The sequence below is a fragment of the Arvicanthis niloticus genome, chromosome 5 (genome assembly GCF_011762505.2).
Source record: "Arvicanthis niloticus isolate mArvNil1 chromosome 5, mArvNil1.pat.X, whole genome shotgun sequence".
Taxonomy (NCBI): domain Eukaryota; kingdom Metazoa; phylum Chordata; class Mammalia; order Rodentia; family Muridae; genus Arvicanthis; species Arvicanthis niloticus.
In genome coordinates, this window is record NC_047662.1 from 24,413,501 (window position 1) to 24,433,203 (window position 19,703).

At 51.6% G+C, this 19,703-nt stretch overlaps 1 protein-coding gene across 1 annotated transcript; it reads left to right on the forward strand.

The window, feature by feature from the left end:
* Positions 1-10,222: 10,222 nt before the first annotated feature.
* Positions 10,223-18,927, forward strand: Hcrtr1 (hypocretin receptor 1). Its single transcript, XM_034503124.2, has 9 exons — positions 10,223-10,471; positions 11,339-11,459; positions 11,651-11,983; positions 12,125-12,303; positions 13,545-13,788; positions 14,064-14,179; positions 15,135-15,361; positions 16,271-16,392; positions 18,148-18,927. The coding sequence occupies exons 3-9, from the start codon at positions 11,785-11,787 to the stop codon at positions 18,309-18,311; spliced, it is 1,251 nt and encodes a 416-aa protein (XP_034359015.1). The 5' UTR covers positions 10,223-10,471; positions 11,339-11,459; positions 11,651-11,784; the 3' UTR covers positions 18,312-18,927.
* Positions 18,928-19,703: the final 776 nt, after the last annotated feature.

The window sequence follows — 19,703 nt, forward strand, 5'->3', positions numbered from 1 at the left end:
CAAAGATAGATGTAGCCTTAGTATACCATCAGATGTCCACATGTCCAGATTATAGGAGGACTGGAACAGTAATCTTAAAGAAAAATAATGCAATGAGAAGTTATAATAAAGAAGCAAGACGATGTGGCCAATGCTAAGACATGGTATGAGAATAAAAAATGTCTAGGGGCTGATGAAATGGCTTAGAGAATAAAGGTGCTTGCTGCCAAGCCTAAAGACCCAAGTTCAATCCCCAGGATCCACACATCGGAAAGAGAGACCTAATTCCCCAAAGATGTCTTCTGATCGCATGGACCTTGTGGCAAAAGCATGACATATATATACATATATATACACACATATACACGCACAGGAGCGTAAACATATACAACAAACACATAAACGTAATGCAAATATTTTGTAAAGAGAAAATTTTGGAAAGTTGTTTTGTGAAAGCCTGGTTAGCACCTATCAAGTAAATATGAGCCTTCAACGCCCACTTCCCCAAACACAAGAGTTAAAACACACATATAGAGTCAGAGACAGGAACATGTTCTATGATGAGACAGACCCCCTTATACCAGTAGGTTTTCTCATGACGGTGGTGTTCCTGGTGTGAGTGTTGGTGTCTACAATGAGTCCCTCTTCACCTTGACCCACATGGTAACCTGGGCACATGCCTGTGTGCTATGTGCCAGCTGGTCCCCTATGCCCCAGCCTGCTATGGATCCTCCCCCACTTGGGCAGCTAAGGATGCATGATTGACATTTGCTCACACAAAGATTCAGGCGGTCTTCCTTCCATGTACTTATTTTTAAATGTTATTTAAAGACACACCTAGCAAAACAGACAATCCAAGAATGGGAGGCTTCCCAGGTTTACAAAGCACTGGAATTGACCCAAGGGTCAACAACTCGAAATACCAGAGGTCCTCAGGGCCATCCATCAAAATTTAAACCAGGAAGTCTGGGGATCCAGAGGAGAAAGTCTTCAAGACAGAAGTGGGCTTCATACAACAAGTGCTACAATTAAGACGTGGGAAACTTTCTGTGTCTCGATTTAAAAGGCAAATGTTTGTTCTCTGAAGAAGAAAAGAGAAATGTAGTTAGGGGCTCAGAGAGAGCAAGAAGCTATGTGAGGAGGCCATGGTGCAAGTAGCAAAGGAATCATCACCAACTAGGGTATTGAAGGGACTGCAGGAGAGCTCACTTGAACCCAGTGTCTCAAGCATGTCCCTTTGAGTGGCACTTACACCAGAAGATCGGAGGTCCTGACATGCCACTGGACTCCACAACTGTATTCCTAAAATGCTTTATTGACTGTCAATATTTGAAATCCAAGGATAGATGTTTTAACTGTGGATACAGAACCAGACACAAACGTAGTTAGTGGATGCATGAATGGGGCGGACAGGAAAGAGTGATGAACAGCGGTTCGTTTTATACTGGGGAGTCCAGAAACCCGCCATAAAACTAATGGTGCCTAGGACATGCTCCAGGGGAGAACACTTGGTTAGTGTCTGAAAGGCCCCGGGATCCATGCCCAGCACCACAATGAAGCACAAGGAAATGAATGTCATTAGAAAGAAGAGTGGGGAAACGTATATGTAACCAAACTCCGGAGGAAGTTACCACTGGAAGCGTGTCACGATGCTGGACACTGTAGCTCTTTGGTAACCACCTGATTTCCTGAGTCATAAAACACTTAAGCCAGTGCATCATCAGCTGAAATGTCTCTCTGGAGAAAAAGCACATTTCCCAGCATCCCTTACAGCTACATTCATTCAGGTAATCAAATTCAGGTCACCTGGATATATGGAGAAATGACATTCCTTTTCATTACTTTGAGTATGAGTGTGACAAGCCTTCTTTGGTCCAGGCTGAGTGTTGTTATAAGTTGCAGTAGACACACACACACACACACACACACACACACACACACACTGACTACATGTTAGGCACTTTTATGGCTTTGATTGCGTTTGTTTAGTGCGTATGTATGTAGGCACCTGTACTCATCCTGAGATTTGACCTCAGACTGTCACGCTTGGTGGAAAGTGTCTTTTCCCACTGAGCCATCTTAGTGATCTGTGCAGTGGTTTTAAAATGGGGCCTGCCTAGAGGGCAGATGTCAAAAAACAGTGTTAGCTGGGAATGCTTCCTTCTTCAGGCTCAGAAAAAATCACCTGCCTTCCCCATCTCACAATATTTTCCCTGGGATCTTCACACCCGTGTGCTTCCATCAGCAAAGCCTGACTAAACCGCCTTCTTCTTATAAGGACTCTTAGGATATTAGGTTCACCAAGGCAATCTAAAATAACACCCCATCTCAAGAGTCTCTCTCTCTCTCTCTCTCTCTCTCTCTCTCTCTCTCTCTCTGCCAGACAACACTTGAGATGGTGCAAATGCAGAGGCAGGCATATCTTTGTGAATTCCAGGCCAGCCTGGCCTATGAATGGAAACCTTGTCTCAAATAAAAACAAAACTTTCTTGAAACTGGGTCTCATGTAGTCTAGGTTGCCCTTGAGCTTGCTATGTAGCTGAGGATGACTTTGAACTTCTGACCGTCCAATCTCTACCTCCCAGGTGCTGGCATTCCAAGTATGTGTCACCCACCATGCCCAATTCATACAGTAGCGCTGGGGATCGAACTAAGAGCTTTGTGCATGCTCAGGAAGCACCTACTGGTGCTTAATCATTTGCAGAAATGATTAAGATATTCGAAAAGGGTAGGGATGAGCCTTTACCTCAACCAGGATGTAGACACCCGTTGGGGGGACATTATTCTTTTCACCACAGTTTGGTACAGTGTTCCCATTTAAAGTTGATGAAACCCAAGCACAGGGAAGCTAAGTAGTGCGTCAGAGTCACACAGCAGGAAAGTAGCTGATCCATGATGTAAACCCAGTGTAGCTCCAGTCTCTCTGCACACAACCTGGACTCCCCTCTATCCCAGCTGAGTGCTGGTGTCCTGGTAACGGCAGAGCTGCCTTGCCAGTCCTGGATGGCCTGCCGAGAGAAACACTGTCATCTTTTGACACAGATGCCTTCTGTTATGGTAGTTGTGTTCAAATGCAAGGATCCGTAGCTACTCCACACAGTTAAAAAGGATCTTACTTTATTTCTCTTGCAAACGATTTATTTTGAAAGAGGAGAGTGTATTCTTCATTCATTTTAAAAGCCCTAAAGTTGCAGGACAAGACTGGTGATCAGTCTGCATTATACCTGCAGCCCTGCAGAGATTATACTGCCTCTAGGATGGACTGAAACTCTTCAGTCCATGCTGGAGGCCAGCCCTTAACCACCTTCTCTCTCTCTCTCTCTTTCTCTCTCTCTCTCTCTGTTCCTGTGTCTCTGTCTGTTTCTCCCTGTGTATCTGTATCTCTCTGTGTGTCTTCTTGTGTATCTGTATTTCTTTCTGTCTCTGTCTCCCTATGTCTCTGTATCTCTTTGTCTCTCTGTGTCTCTGTATCTCTCCCTGTCTCTGTCTGTCTACCTGTGTCTCTGTGTATCTCTGTGTCTCTCTCTGTCTCCCTGTGTCTCTGTCTCTTTCCCTGTGCCTCTCTCTGTCTGCCTCTCTGTCTCTCTCTGCCTCTCTGTCTCTGTCTCTCTGTCTGTCTCTGTCTGTATATGTCTGTCTCTCTGTCTCTTTCTCTCCCTCTCTTAAGTTTCCCTATGTACCCCTGGCTGGCCTGGAACTCCCTATGTACAACAGACAGGCCTTGAACTTACAGAGATCTGCCTGTCTCTTCCTCCTGAGTACTGGGATACAGCCTGATTCATCTTTCTATTTTGTTCCTTTTGAGAACACCTGGGCCAAACAAAATGCTTCTTTGGTAGCCCTGGAACCAGCCCTGTTCCTCACCTCTGCTCACACCGTCTCAGGCTGGACCACTTCTCCTCTTCCTTTCTCACTCTTGCCTACCATTTCTGTCTCACTTTCCCATTGCCATGACAAAACATCATGGTCAAGACAACTTATAAGAGAAAAAGGTTATTAAATGCCTACATTTTAGAGGATGAGTCCATGACTACCAGGGCAAGAAGCGTGACAGCAGGCCAGCAGGCATGGCACTGTAGCTGGGAACGCGCATCTTGAGACAAAAAGCATGAGGTGGAGACACTGGGAATGAACAGCATTGATGTTTGAAACCTCAAAGCCCCACTCCCACCCCTGTGACACACCTCCCCCTACAAGGCCACATCCCCTACAAGGCCACACCTCCCCCACAAGGCCACACCTCCCCCTACAAGGCCACACCTCCTAATCCTTCCTGAACAGTTCCACCACCAGTGGACCAAACATTTGAATATATGAGCCATTCTCATCCAAACCACTATAACATCTCTAAATAAATAAATAAATAAATAAATAAAACACCTGCAAACTCCTATTCAGCCCTCAAGCCCAAGCCCAAGTTGCTTCTGGAATATTTTGGTCTCTAGATTTTTTTTTTCCTCTCCTGTTTAAGATTTTTTTCAAATAATTGGTTAGTCCATCATTCTAATCCCTGCCCACCCCTTTCCTGTTCTGACTTCTCTCACCCATGTTTTTCTGTGTTGAAATAACCACACCCATACACCTTCACAACGACTACTGTTCACTGATTGTGCCAACAAGCTTTATGTCAACTTGACACAAGCTGTAGTCATCTGAGAGGAGGGAGCCTCAACTGAGAAAATGCCTCCAGACTATGGGGCTGGAAACAGTCCTGCAGGGCATTTTCTTAATTACTGATCCGTAGGGAGAGAGTCCAGCCCACTGTGGGTGGCGACACCCCTGGACTGGTGGTTCTGGGTTCCATAGTAAAAGCAGGATGAAGAAGCCAGGAGACAGCAGGACTCCTCCATGAACTCCGCAGCAGCCCCTGCCTCCAGGTTCCTGCTCAGTTCGAGTTCCTGTCTTGGCTTCCCTCAACGGACCATGACTTGAGAGGTGTAAGCCGTAGAAACCCTTTCCTCCCCAAGTCCCTTTGATCATGGTGTTTCATTACAGGAAACGAAACCCTAAGATATTAATATTAGTGTCATTTAATAATTTGGAGGCTCTCACAACCCCACGCGCTAACATATGCTCAAAATATATGCAATACCAAACCACAAGTTAAGCAGAAGCCTGTCTAACGGGGCTAATTCTTTCCCATGCCTGCTGTGATTTTAAAATGTAAGGCTAATACTGAATGATCATGCATCCGAGGATGTCAATCCTCACCTTGCTGATGTCCTGCCCTGCCTGACACCCTCCACACCTGCCTGGTCTTAGGAAGTCCTCGCACAAGTCTCCCTATGGAAAAAGCTATCGGTGTTTGATTTTAACCAGCAGCACGAGTGTGTGTGTGTGTGTGTGTGTGTGTGTGTGTGTACTCATGTACTATATAACATCAATGTAAGCTGATCTTCTCTAGTGCTGAGGGCTCACATCCCCATGAATTCCCAGAGAGGAAGACCAAGGGATAGGCAGGGCCTACGACAGGCTCTGGGGAGTGACTCCCTCACTTTTTCTGGCTCACACATTGTCCTTGGTATGCAGCTGTGGTCACTTCCCACACTCAGCCCAGGCCCCCTACCTCACAGCAATCCTGTCTGAGGCTTCTAATTCCTTCTTAGAAGCCACCTAGGTACCCAGCATAATCTCCCCACCTCAAGAGCTTCATAATACAATCACATCTGTGCATCTTCTAGACTGTGGGCCTCACTGTTTGGTTCTAGGGATAGTCAAGACTTGAGTTTTGTTCTTGAAGTGTTGGCGTGGAAACCCTGTAACTTTAATTGTTTCAAATCCTAGTTTTAATGATGGTTCGGAAATGCTTTAACCTTCCTGTAGCCCATCAGCTAACAGAGGTAGTGGGAAAGAAAGGACATGGGGGGTGGGGGGAAGTGGACCTGTCAGCGAAGAGACACAAGACCTACAAGGGTACAGTTAGCTCTATAAGCAAGCTCAGCCTCCGTCACTGTCTGTCAGGTCCTTTTTAGGCTCCCGCCAAACATCACGTGTCCTCCATGGCTCTTACCTTAGCACATGCCTCTGTCTCAGTTGACATCACTCTGGCCATCAGCCGGAGTCTGTGAAACTGGCAAGAAACTGCAGCACACCACCAGAAGTGTTTTGGTGCAGTTCTCTCTATGGAGTTCTGACGAATGCAGCTCAACTAGGCAATGTAAGGCGGACCGATACATGCTGGTTGTTAGCAGAGAATCCTTCATCACATGACCTTTCACCTGCTTGCTTTAGCAGAGCATCTTTTCACTTGTCTGCTTCAGTGAAACGTTCCTTCATGAGTCGGCCTTAGCCTTTCACCTGTGTCTGCTTCAGCTAAATGTTCCTTCACGTTTGCCCCAGCGAAACACCATCCAGCCAATTTTCCAAAGAACCCTTAAGTTTCCACTTCACACCCCCAGGGCCTTGTGCATGATAAGCAAGCGCTCTACCCCTGAGCTGCATCCTGAGACTCCAGGCCTCAAATTCGACCACCTTAACTCTACATCCGATTGTTCAGTTTAGAGATAGAACCCAAAGCCTTGCACACGCTCACAACTGCTCAGCCACCGAGCTCTATGTCCGATTAGAGTCCCTTTGAGGTATCATCTAACCGATTAGAGTTCTGGGGACACGGAAGTGACTATTCAGGAGAACCTATCAGAGAGCGCTAAGCTGGCAGCTAAGCCAGGCCTTTCTGGCCCCAGAGCCTGTGCCCTGGCCTCCCCTCAACAACCTCTTGACCAACTATAAGGGTAGGTTTTCTTTTCCGACTCACATTGTGGATCCTAAACTCATTCCACTGGAGTCTGTCTCCTTACAATAACCCCCCATGCATTTGACTCCTCCCAACCATCTCTATGGAAGGGGCTCCCCAGCCTAAGCTGCAGGGTCTGCTCTGCTGCTGTGTGGCCCTCAGGGTTTCTTAAGTGAGTAGCTGGGTGACCAAGCCCCTTCTCCTGCCCCACCTCTGTGTGGAAGATGCTGTCTAAGTCTCTGAGGGTCCTGATTCCAGGCCTAGCATCCCTCCTTTCTCAGTGCATGTTGATCCCCCTAAGCCCCATGTCTGATACATGGAGCTCTTCCTCCAGGGGATCAGGGCATCCTATGTAGATGTTGAGGACATGAGGTATCTGGGTACCACTCTGGGGCATGAATATTTGGCTAACCCTTCTTAAAAGTCATTGCCATTGGACCCAGGAACCAAAAACCTCACAGCTACCTCAGTGACTTCCCTAGTCCCTGTCCTTGGAACCCCCTTCCCTGGAGCACAATAGAGTCCTGCATCACAATCTATCCTCTGTTTCCTGACTTGGAGGAACAACTAAACAACATCTCTGCCCCCTGGCCATAGTTGCCCACCCGACAGCCAGGCCTGAGGCATCCACAAATGGCAAAGCCAATTAGTGTTCAATTGCTCCAGTCCTAGCCAGACAGAGGTTACTGTAAGTCTCGCATTGGCATTGGGAGGGAGGGAGAAGCAGCACCTTAGGACAGTGCCTGGGCTGACACTTGAAGATAGATGTGACAGGGACCTGTGGCTTGGAGGCTCAGGATTAGATCAACAAGGCTGGGGCTGGCTGGTTCCAGGAAAAAGGTCATGTAGACACAGTTTGACAGACAGCACAAGCAAAGCCAAGGCTTCAGGCTGGCCTTCCCTGAGCAGAGGAGGCACCAGGGCTTGTGGGCCCAGTCCAAAGATGGAAAGCCTGGAGTCCTTGATCCCTCTTGGGCACTGGCATTTTGCCAGGAGCTCCCAGAAGCCAGTGCCATCATGACCAAGAACTAAACAACGGCAGCTCCTGCTGTCTTCCAGAGCATGCCCAGCTCAGGAATCCTTTAAGCAGACATTCGAAGCCCCTCTCTCCCGTGTTTCTCTAGGCACCTGTAGCTGAATTGGGGTACCCAACTCAGGACCAGACAGCCCTGGGTCAGATAGGTGAAGAACAGAGAACTGCCACCTTCAGGAGTCCCTCATGACTCTTAGAAAGCAGCCATCTCTGGGGACAGAGGATTAAAAGGGAGAAGTGGGCAACTGAGATTCCTGGCCAGTGGGGCTGGGACTGGCGCTAACATGCTAAGACCCTGCATGTTCTCAGTTGTTTAAAGGAATAGCAGCCAGTCTCCCTCCGCACACATGGACAAAGGCACTCCCCCTCCCCTGTGTATACTGACTTGGGAGAATGGAAGCTGTTTGCTCACTCCAACCTAGAGTGTCTAGGGGGCTTGGAATCCACGGATCAGTGCGGAGCCTGGGCTGCCCACTGCCCACGCAGGGATCTGTCCCCTCCACATTCCTGACTGCACCTTGCTGCAGCAGCTGTTTCTTGAATGCCCTTGCATGATCTGCCTCCCATCCCCCACATGCTGCAGCCTCCTCTGGGACCCTACCCTACAGGGCAAATGGTCGCAGCTCCAGATTGGTGTGTGTGTTCAGGGGGTGCGGGCAGAATGCAGAAGGATGAATCATCGCCATGGGAGCAGACTACTGAGTTCCACATTCACACACTCGCAGAGCTGTAGACACAAAGGCATGCCCACACGCACACTCCCAAACTCACAGGAAGACACGCCGAGAGGCCAATGCTGGTCAAAACCACAGATGCACACTGAGACCCACAGAGACAGAAACAGCCCTACACACACACACACGCACGCACGCACGCACACACGTATGCATACAGTCCTTAGACACAGACGCCAAAACACAGGGACAAATCAAGACCCATACAGACATATCTTACCCAGGGGGAAGCCAGTCATCATCCAAGAGCCTGCTCTCATACAGTTACACACAAATACCCATGGTCACAGTCTAGATTCTTTAGATACAACCTAACCATCCTTCTGTAAATACATAAGCCCTCTCCCTCTCCCTCTCCCTCTCCCTCTCCCTCTCCCTCTCCCTCTCCCTCTCCCTCTCCCTCTCCCTCTCCCTCTCTCTTTTCCTCTCCCCTCCCCCCCCTCTCTCTCTCTCTCTCTCTCACACACACACACACACACACACACACACACACACACAGAGTCCCTCTTCTCTGGAGTTTTTCATCCATCCCCTGCCTCAGGCAGCACTCAGAGCAGACATGACAGTTTTAGAATCCTAGAGATCTATGACCCATATTCGTGCATACAGATGCCACAGCTACCCAAGGACAGAGTTTCTGCCTTTGGTCCAGCCACCTCCATTCTTCCAGAGTGGAGGTTGCCAGACCCACAAGGGTGATGCCCTAGTCATCTGCTAACAGACTTCCTGTTTGCATCTTCCACACCTTAGAGGAGGGTCAGGCTGCAAAGGAAAGATGGTGGTTACATTCCCAGGAAGGAAGGGATGCAAGAGAAAGAAGACTTGCTTGGACAACCCCGAGCCAAAGAGGTAGACAAAGTCCCCACCTATCTGCTAGGATTCCCAGGAGACCTGACCCAATTATGTGCATCTGCTGTTGTCTGCCTTAAAGACCCCTCTGTTACTCTCCACCTCAGCTTGAGGGCCACTTGGTCATCTTTCACGGTTCAGAGCAAGTGTTCCTGGGTGAGCTCTTCTGTTCTGCTGTGACTCTCAGCCCCCTAGGATCTCTCCAGGCCTTATGGACACCATAGGGAAATGCCTTACTCCCGGAAGCCTAGATCCTATGCAGAACTGCAGGGGAGAGGGGCTCTGGGAGATATGAGTGTGAAACACAGGTTCGAACCTCAGCTCTGCCTCTGACTTTGGTCAAAGCCCTGCGCTGTGTGTATCCAAGGATTTTTCTGTGAACTGGGGACTATAATAACTATCTTCCCAGGCTGACGTGGGGATGAAACGAGATCGTGCATTGGGTATCCTGTGGAAATGGCTGCCGTATTACAGGTTCGTGGCTTGCCACAGAGCTTGGTAAATATTGAAGTAATTAATGAACGCCTCCAGCTTCCCTTCGTCTGCCTCTACCTCACGTCCGTGCTTTGGGAGGGGGAAAGTAAGTGCGAACAAGAAGGATTGGGGCAGAAAGAGCCGGGAGAGAACAGGGCTTTCTGACCCTAGCTGCTCCAGCGTGTCCCGAGCTTGTTTGGAGGCGGCACCAGCATCCTCTTACCCCTGTGCCACCCACCTGTGCCACCACCCTAATCGGTCAGGTGAGGCAGAGAGTAGAGATGGGGTCCACCCCTGACGCCTCCCCCCCCCCAGGTGCGCGCTGAATGCGGGGTGGCGGGAGACTAGGTGTCGGAAGGGTGCTCAGGATATGAATGAGCCAGAGGACGCGTGAATGGAGGTGGATGGAAGCGTGAAGTACAAGGCGGGGCTCCAGCTAAGTGACCTCGAGTGCAGACAGACCGGGGCTCCCTCCCCTCTCCTCCCAGCCTCCCGCTCCGCTCCGCTCCCCTCCCCGCGGTGCGCAGACCTCCCGAGCCCTCCCGAGCTACCGCGGGCACCAGAGCCCGGACCACGCAGCCACCGAGCGGACAGCGCCGCCTCAGGAGGGGGCGACCCCGCCGTGTCTCCGGCTCCGCACCAAGGTGAAGTCCCGCGTGCAAGGTCCAGGTACCAGCAACCGAGGATGCCCGGGGCGGGGAGCCAACAGGTGCGGGGTGTGGGGACCCCCAAGACTGACATGGGGATTCCAGAGGAGTATCGGCAGGTGATGGAGGGAGCTGGAGTCTCTGGGGAAGGAGGGGTGACCTGGGTGCTGAGAGACTGCGCCACCACCCACTCCGCTCACCTCCGGACGGCTCCCGCGAACCCATTAGCGCACTTGCCGCCCCTTCTGGGAATCCTCTCAGACTCCCTAAGGAGCAGGGAGGTCCCGCTGGGAAATCGGTAGGCCAGTGTCTCTGCCTCTTCCCATAGGGCTCTCAGGGGGACTGTCCATCCTCCTACGCCAGTGTGGGGTCGTCCCTACCCAGCCAAGGGAAGACCGGGTCTGAGCAAGGGAGGAGGGAGCGGCCTGAGCCAGGCCGGATTTATGAATGGAGAGCGGCCTGCGCACAGGCTCAGCGACCCCTGGCGGCCATCGGGGAGCATCGCTGGCCCGGGGACTCTAGGAGACCTAGCAAGGGGGTCTTGAGAAGCCTGTTTCTTGGGTGAGGATCCTTCCCTCTCTTCTAGGAAGATGCTTGCTTACCCGCCCTCCTCTTTGCGGGTGCGTGCGGTCCCGCTCTGCGAAAATGCGCACTGAGGAGGATCTGGCAGGTCTAGTGGGCGGGATCTAGGTCTTCAATATCTCCCTGAACCCTTTTCCCAGGCCTTAATCAAGGCTTGAGGACTGACCCAAGAAAGAATATTTGCCGCTGGGATTGGGTTTCCTTCCTAAATCTGTGATGGCTGGGGGACTCAGACAGACCTGGATTGGCTTTGTGACCTTGAACAAGGGACTCAGCCTCTCAGCTTCACGTCTCTTCATCCACACAGCAGGGCTCACTAATAATGATAGCGGACACTGACTGGAGGGCCGGCTTCTGGGTGAACCAGGTTCTGGGTGAAGTAGTTTCCAAACCTTAGAGCTCAATACTCCTCACCGTGGCGCTGGAAGGTAGGCACCTTTAATATTGGACCATTGGGTAGGGAAACTGAGGCTGAACGAGGGAGGTGAGGTGACTAGTTCCACCATTCCCAACCCATGACTAAGAATAAAGAGGGAAGGTAGACAAAGTCCCTAATGTTCCCTCCTTCCTTCCCTCTTTCCTTCCCTCCTTCCTTTCCTCCCTTCCTTCTCTCCCTCAGGAAGTTTGGTCTGGGACCCCAAAGACCTGAGTACAAGATCAGGACCTTTGAAAGGAGTGGGCTGAGGGCTTGTGGGAGTTTCTCTTCCTCTACACAGCCCAGGATGCTCCTCAGCTGAAGCGGCTCCTAAACTCATGGAACCCTCAGCTACTCCTGGGGCCCAGCCCGGAGTCCCCACCAGCAGCGGGGAACCCTTCCATCTGCCTCCAGACTATGAAGACGAGCTCCTCCACTACCTGTGGCGGGATTACCTCTACCCGAAACAGTACGAGTGGGTTCTCATCGCAGCCTATGTGGCCGTGTTCCTCATAGCCTTGGTGGGCAACACCCTGGGTAGGTGTCTGTCTTCTTCTGAGGACTAGAGGGGGCCCTGGGCCTTCCCTTCACACCCATTCCTGCTGGTGAGGTCGGGATGGGGCCTGAATGGATGTGGCTCTGCTAACAGGCTTCACCTCACCTTCCTGCTCTCTGCAGTCTGCCTGGCTGTGTGGCGGAACCACCACATGAGGACAGTCACCAACTACTTCATTGTCAACCTGTCCCTGGCAGATGTGCTGGTGACGGCCATCTGCCTGCCTGCCAGCCTGTTAGTGGACATCACCGAATCGTGGCTCTTCGGCCATGCCTTGTGCAAGGTCATTCCCTATCTCCAGGTTAGCTGTCCCATGGCCCTCAGCAGCCTCTGCCACATCTGTCCAAAACTTATGACCTTGGTGGCTCTCAAGACCTTAAAGCTTGTCTTTCAGTCAAGTCATGGTGGCTTAAGACTCTTGTGGGGTCATTCAGACCACCAGGCTGGACACTTGGAAACACAGACACAGCCCCACATACACACATAGACTTCCCCTCCTGGTGACAGGTACAAACTTGGCCATGTGTGTGAACATGCGCGCACACACACACACACACACACACAGAGGCACACAAGCACACAGTTACTTCCAGGTCCACAGGCACATGCAGAGAGGAAGCAGGAGCCCACAGTGACAGACCTGTTCTCACGGGGCCTGCTCCCTGACCTCAGTGAGGACCAAGAGAGTCAAACAGAACTCTCTCTGGTCTCCTTCCCCAATGCTGGACACTAGGACACCCAGATAGTATCAGGACAATTGGAGGAGGGCTGGCCAGAGACCACCATGACCCCTCAGTAGCCCTTGGTCCTCTTCCTGCATCCTGGGAAACGGGATACCCTGGAGGCAACGGCTACCTATGCTACCAGCCGATTCATTTATGCCTCTCAGACCAAGAGAGCTTTCTCAACAGCATAGGGGTGACCTTCCAGAGTGACAGAGATGTCTCATGGACTTCACACTGCTTTAAGGTTTTCTGCTCAACTGATCCCTTCTGTGGAGGGAATTGTGTGTCTCATCTCCTCACCTCTAGCATAGCACCTACCTCACGGGTTCTAAAAACTAGAGAAAGGAGGGGTTTTAGAGATGGCTCAGTAGTTAAGAGCATTGGCTGCTCTTCCAGAGGCCCCTGGTTCAATTCCCAGCACCCACATGGCATCTCACAACTGTCTGCAACTCCTGTTCCAGGGGATCCAACAGCCTCACGCTGATATACACGTAGGAAAAACATCAATATACATAAAGAATAAATAAATTATTTAGAAAAAATAGGAAGAGAAGTGTTTGCCACACAGAGTCTCATCATGTGTGTCAGATCTCCAACTGGACATTTTCCATACATGGTTTCATTTATTCTTACCAGCATCCTGCCAGATAGATGATATATTCCCATTCTGCAGATGAGGCTCAGAGAGAGTGAGTGACTTGCCCAAATTCACACAGCACAAAGGGGTGGAGTCACGATTTGCTGCACTGGTAGCTCTGGGCTGTGAACTGCTCCCCAAGCCCCTACACACCTCTGATGTTGTGTCTCCATGGGGCAGGCTGTGTCGGTGTCAGTGGCAGTGCTGACTCTCAGCTTCATCGCCCTGGACCGATGGTATGCCATCTGCCACCCACTGCTGTTCAAGAGCACAGCTCGCCGTGCCCGTGGCTCCATCCTGGGCATCTGGGCTGTGTCGCTGGCTGTCATGGTGCCCCAGGCCGCTGTCATGGAGTGCAGCAGTGTGCTGCCCGAGTTAGCCAATCGAACCCGGCTCTTCTCTGTCTGTGATGAGCACTGGGCAGGTAATGGACACCTCTGGGGGTGTATGATCCCAGGGCAGGGGATCTTCAGGGTGGGTACCCCCAGAGTAGGTATCTACTTTAGTGTGGGCATCAGCTAAGGACTCTCCAGGATTGCCCGCTAGACTGGGCAATTCTCGGCTCTCTCCCTACCATGGTGCCTAAGTGAAATTCAGTTGTCCCCAACTTTAATTCGTGTTGGGACAGGGTGACCTGCTGAGGCAGACCGGGATCCCCAGAGTGGACTTGACCCTTGCGTCTGTCTTGTGACCTTACAGATGAACTTTACCCCAAGATCTACCACAGCTGCTTCTTCATTGTCACCTACCTGGCCCCACTGGGCCTCATGGCCATGGCCTACTTCCAGATCTTCCGCAAGCTCTGGGGCCGCCAGGTGAGACTCATCCATTGTCACTGTCTGGGCTGGGAAGAGGAAGCTGTTTTTCTAACGGAGTAGATGGTCCCTGACATTGGAACATATTGTCCGCACTGCGACTATAGCGAGGCCACGCCTAAGGACGTGGGGAGCTGGAGGCCCCAAAGTGACTTGCAGCCTCTTTTAATTAATCAATTACCTTCCAGGGACTTGGCATATACTAGACAAGTATCCCAGCACTGAAAATATGCCCAGATTGTTCCCTGACCCAGGTTCCCTCCTTCCTTTTTTTTTTTTTTTTTTAAACTGTTGAGGCAGGGTCTTGCTAAGTTGGCCTGACTAGACTGAACTTACAATTCTCCCGCCTCAGTCTCCTGTGTAGCTAGGATTATAGAGCCAGCTTTAGCCACCATATCTTATTCCCTTATTCTGCACAGTGCTAACCCATGTCTAGACCATGTGGGACAATGGGTCGGGAGATGGTTGGGCTAAACCCAGGACCTGCCTCGCAGGCATTCCCAGTTAGAGCCTTTCCTGGCTGGTCTACCTTAAGGAAGCAAAGGTTTAGAAAAGTCACTCAGCTCATGAATGTGCAAGCAGTCTCTAAACTTGGTTTCTTGCATTCTGGATCCATGCCTCTTGGTTGTGGGGTGGTTGCAAGGTATCTACCTAGGTGGAGAGCTAGTACCCAGGCTTTCTCCGAGGCCCTCCTGATTCCCAGGCCTCCCCACGCTGTGACACGGACATCTCTGCATGACTCAGCTCTTTGCCCATCCCAGAGACGGAGCTGCAGATCTCTGGGGAATGGAAGAGCAGTTAGAAAGATGTTCAGACCCCACAGTGTGACAGTTAGCCAAAGGGAATGACTCTCTCGAGGAGTGACATCTACCTTTCCCTCGTGTGTGTGTGTGTGTGTTTGTGTGTGTGTGTGTGTGTGTGTGTGTGTGTGTGTGTGTGTGTATGTGTTGGATAGATCCCTGGTACCACATCGGCCTTGGTGCGGAACTGGAAGCGGCCCTCAGAGCAACTGGAGGCTCAGCACCAGGGCCTGTGCACAGAGCCCCAGCCCCGGGCCCGAGCCTTCCTGGCCGAGGTGAAGCAGATACGAGCTCGGAGGAAGACCGCCAAGATGCTGATGGTGGTCCTGCTGGTTTTTGCACTCTGTTATCTGCCCATCAGTGTCCTCAATGTCCTTAAGAGGTGAGGACACATGGGGAGCACATGGGTAAGGGAGGAACTTCCAGGCCTAAGAAAGACTACCATTCACTCCACGGCTCTCCACCCTGGGGCAGGCAGTTGCTTTGCTCTGTTTCCATCTCCTCTACTGGTGCATGGGGATATTGGGCTCGGCTCCAAAGGCAATTAGAAAATCCTTCCTCTGTGCACTTGGCTATCAAGACCTAGGATGACTGGGTACAAATGACAGACAAGAGCCCTGTCTTCATCAAGGCTGTATTCCAGTGAGAAAGGCAGCAAATCAATAGAAAAGGCAGTGTGTATCAGGCAGTGAGGGCCATGAAGAAAAATGAAATTCCAAAAGAGAACAGAGGGATGATGGGGCTGGTGGGTTTGGTTTTGTCTCGGATACATTCTTGTCATTGTTGCTGCTGCTGTTGTTAAAGCTTCTCTACAGTCTCAGTACTTATCAAAGTCGGGAGCAAGCCTCAGGGGTCTGGAGGATAACAGTTAAGGCAGAAGGACACAAGGATGCAGCAGATGAGGAGTCATTGAGTTGTCAGTGGAACGTCATGGAGGACTGGCAGGATCAGTCTGGGTTTGGCCATGTCCAGTCTTGTGTGATCTCGGGCATGTACTTCTCTAAGCCTCATCTGCTTTTGAAGAAATGGATGCTGTCCATGATGTGTTGTTTCTGTTAGGTGGATGGAGTGGCTCCGGGGGATCAGATAGCTGGAGTCTGAGCGGATCATTGGTCGCTGTCCCAAGGCTCATTCTAGACATAGTCCATGCTTGGGTACCAAAAACAGTGGCCAAGATCTCAGATCGAGTGCCCCAAGGGGACAGCAGTGAGCAGTGGGGACATCTTCTAGCTAGAGTTCTGTGGGCACCCCCTGCCTCCCGTGCACCCACCTATCTTTCTCCTGGCACTAGAGTGTTCGGGATGTTTCGCCAAGCCAGCGACCGGGAAGCCGTCTACGCCTGCTTCACCTTCTCCCACTGGCTGGTGTACGCCAACAGTGCCGCCAACCCTATCATCTACAACTTCCTCAGTGGTAAGTGGACTGTGGGTGTGATGACTGAGGATGGCCATGGTCCCTGGGTCCATCTCAGGCTGGGAGGGGAGGATATACCTGCTGTCAAACTCTCTCTGGGAACCCTTCACTCACTGCCCCTCCCAGGAGCCATGAGCTGAGCTCTGACCCAGAGATGTGCCCAGGACGGAGTGTGACATTCCTACATACCAGTGCCTATAAGGAAGGCCACGGCCTGGGCCTACCTAGGGAGCATGCTCAGTGAGACTTCTGACTAGTTCCTCTCTGGCTAGTGCAGACATAGCCATCTATGTTGCTAGAGAGAACCAGACCTGAGGGAAGAGGACCCTGGAGGCCCTGACTGAGGGGAGATTGTATAGTCTGGCTAAGGGACAGGGGGAAGTCATCAGCATAGACACAGGGTAGGGTGACTTGACTATCCTTGGGTCTATGAGCCTCAAAGCAAACTTCCACGCTCTCTTCTGGGGGTCCAGGCCCCCTCAACCCTATTCCTACCATATTGTCCTGTATCCTATCCCCGCCCTGTCTCAGTGGGTCCCCTACCTTTGGCTTAGCAGAAGTGACTCATCGGACCTCAGATTTGGGACAAGGCTTTGGAGGAGCCGTCAAGATGACTGCCCAAGTGAGGACACAATTCTTTAAAAAAAATAGGGCGTTTGAGAAAGGGTCAGAGGTCACTAGTGTTAACTCTCACTGGGACTCAAGGATTATTCAACCAGGCTGCCTGGCTGCTTCCCAGCTCAGAGGACAGGACAGAAGAGAGGACTCTTACTGAGGAGGAAGGAACAGGCAGCCACCCAGATGTATATGCCTTGCCTGGGTTGTGTTTGCTGAGCACCTACTATGTGCTCTTCCCTGAGCTGGATGCTAAAGAATGGCCGGCTGGCAACACAGTTGGGGATGGTTTGGTTTCTAGAAAACCTCTGTCCCCTGGCATAAACTCAGGGGCTGAATATTGTGCTGAGGAGTCAGTCCCTTCTCCTACCCCACCCTCGCCTTGGAGACGGGCTTGGGTTAGATGCCCAGGTTCAACTTCTGGCTGGGTGGCCTTGGGCAAACTGTAGTCTTCTGCACCTCTCATCTGTGAGAGGATGCACCCTGGTGGGAATGGGGTGGAGTCTGAGGGACTGACACAGCCCATGGTGCAGTGTGACTGTACCATGGGCAGAGCTGGGGAAGGCTAGCAACAGTGTGAACTCTGAGCTCTCTCTCTCTACACACACACACACAGAGAGAGAGAGAGAGAGAGAGAGAGAGAGAGAGAGAGAGAGAGAGAGAGAGAGAGAGACAGAGAGAGAGAGAGACAGAGAGAGAGAGAGACAGAGACAGAGACATCATGGAGGCATACAGATACACACAGAGAGACAGACAGACAGACAGACAGACAGAGACAGACAAAGACAGAGACATCATGGAGGCATACAGATACACACACACACACACACACACACACACACACACACACACGTGTCATGGAGGCACACAGGTGAGGCCCCGAGCCAGACACCATGACTTGAGGCAGGCTCCTTGCCAGAGAGCAGTCAAGGAATCACAATTGGATTTTGCTCCAGGAAGCGGCTGGGGCCCTTTCATCCTCTCTGGCTGTCAGGACTGAGGTAGCCTTGGGCTCTCCCTCCCTCTAGCTCTACCCCTCCCTCTCGGCTCCACCAGGCAGCCCTAGCTTGAGTTGTGCTCCTTGGGCTCAATCCCCTTCCTGCTGCATCTGTCCCCTGTGTCTTTTGTCTCCCAACCAAGGCAAATTCCGGGAGCAGTTCAAGGCTGCCTTCTCCTGCTGCCTGCCTGGTCTGAGTCCCGGCTCCTCTGCCAGACACAAGTCCTTGTCCTTGCAGAGCCGCTGCTCCGTCTCCAAAGTCTCTGAGCATGTCGTGCTGACCACCGTTACCACAGTGCTGTCCTGAGTGGGGCCGCTCCAGGCTCTGGGAGGCCTGATCCTTTGCCTGGGACCCGCCTAGTTTGAAAGACTGTTACTGCTCAGTCAGAGGCTGTGGTTCCAGTCTTGGCTTTCTGCCTGAGTGACTTGGCCAGAGTCATTCCCTTTCTGAGCTTGTGTCCCCTAAGCTGGGTGGATGGGGGCTTAAGCGTGCTCAAGAAAGCAGAGAGCGTTGTAAACCTTCTAGCGCTGTGGACATGGTTACTGTCATCCCTGTCTCGTATGGCTATACCCTACAGTGTCACTTCACCCTATCAGAGCTTGGCTTCCCTCCCAAAGACCTGTCTCCTACTCAATCATATAGGCTTTCCCTGGCTGGAGTCTGCTCCAAAGGTCCCTACAGGCATATTCACCTGGCTCACCACCAGAAGCTTGGACTGCACACGGCCAGCTGCACCAGTGTATCCCTGTGAACTAATTTGGGTTCAGCCCTTCTCAGTGAGCTCTGAAGCGCGGTCCACCCTCTCCAGGTGTGGACTGCACACAGCATAGGCTGGATCTTGTTGGCACTGTGGAGTGCTTAAACACTCTCCATGTGGCCGGTCAGCATGGAGGCCAGCAGCCCGTAGCACTTGTAATTAAAAGCCTGGCACTGAATGTTCCCTTTCTTTGTCACTACACAAAATTCGTGCTGCTCAGGTTAGTAGTGGGAGGTGGGGCAGCTGGGGAATGGCAAGAGGAGAAGGCTCTGGATGGGATTATCTGCAAAACCCCGCCCCCACCCCAGATGGACTGACTGCAGGCTATGCTGCCTCTGGTAATACCCAGCCTCTCCAATCTCTGACACATTTTCTGTTCCTTGCCCGATGGCCTCTGAACTGGAAGGTAAGGAGGTAGGTGGGTAGGCAGTGGGTTGACAGATTTACTGTCTGTAACCTTCTTGGAAATCAGGGCTCCGTTTATTTTCTATGGACTCACAGAATACAAAGAGAGTGCAATGGACTTAGCCAGCCATGCTCCGGCTTCCGCCGAGCTGATTACAAGGCTGCCCAAAAGGCCCCAATTCTTGTTGCCAGAGCAGCAGATGAGCTCATCCTGGAGAGCCACCCTGCTACGAGGAGCAGGGGGCAACTGGCTGAGGCCACTGGGGGTGAGCACACCAGCAGGTGTTAACAGATCACCAGTCAGGACGTGGGGCAGGGCCTCCGGGCCCAGTCCAGGAGTACCTAGACGCCATGGCCCCTCATAGGCATGTCCTTTGGTCCAGATCAGGTGTACGTGTTAAGTAGCCCCTCTGCTTTACGGACTCATCAGCCCAGCAGCCATAGCTGGCCAGCAGGGATGAGCAGTCCTGACCACCCTGTGCTCCCACTGGTCTTGGGATCTAAATCAAATGTGTAAGACAAGTCTGGAGGTGCAG

Excerpts from the sequence above, each read along its gene's own strand:
- Hcrtr1 (XM_034503124.2), top strand. The coding sequence starts at position 11,785 with ATGGAACCCTCAGCTACTCCTGGGGCCCAGCCCGGAGTCCCCACCAGC. Across the intron at positions 13,789-14,063 it reads CTGTGATGAGCACTGGGCAG|ATGAACTTTACCCCAAGATC; the intron begins GTAATGGACACC and ends GTGACCTTACAG. Across the intron at positions 15,362-16,270 it reads GTCCTCAATGTCCTTAAGAG|AGTGTTCGGGATGTTTCGCC; the intron begins GTGAGGACACAT and ends TCCTGGCACTAG.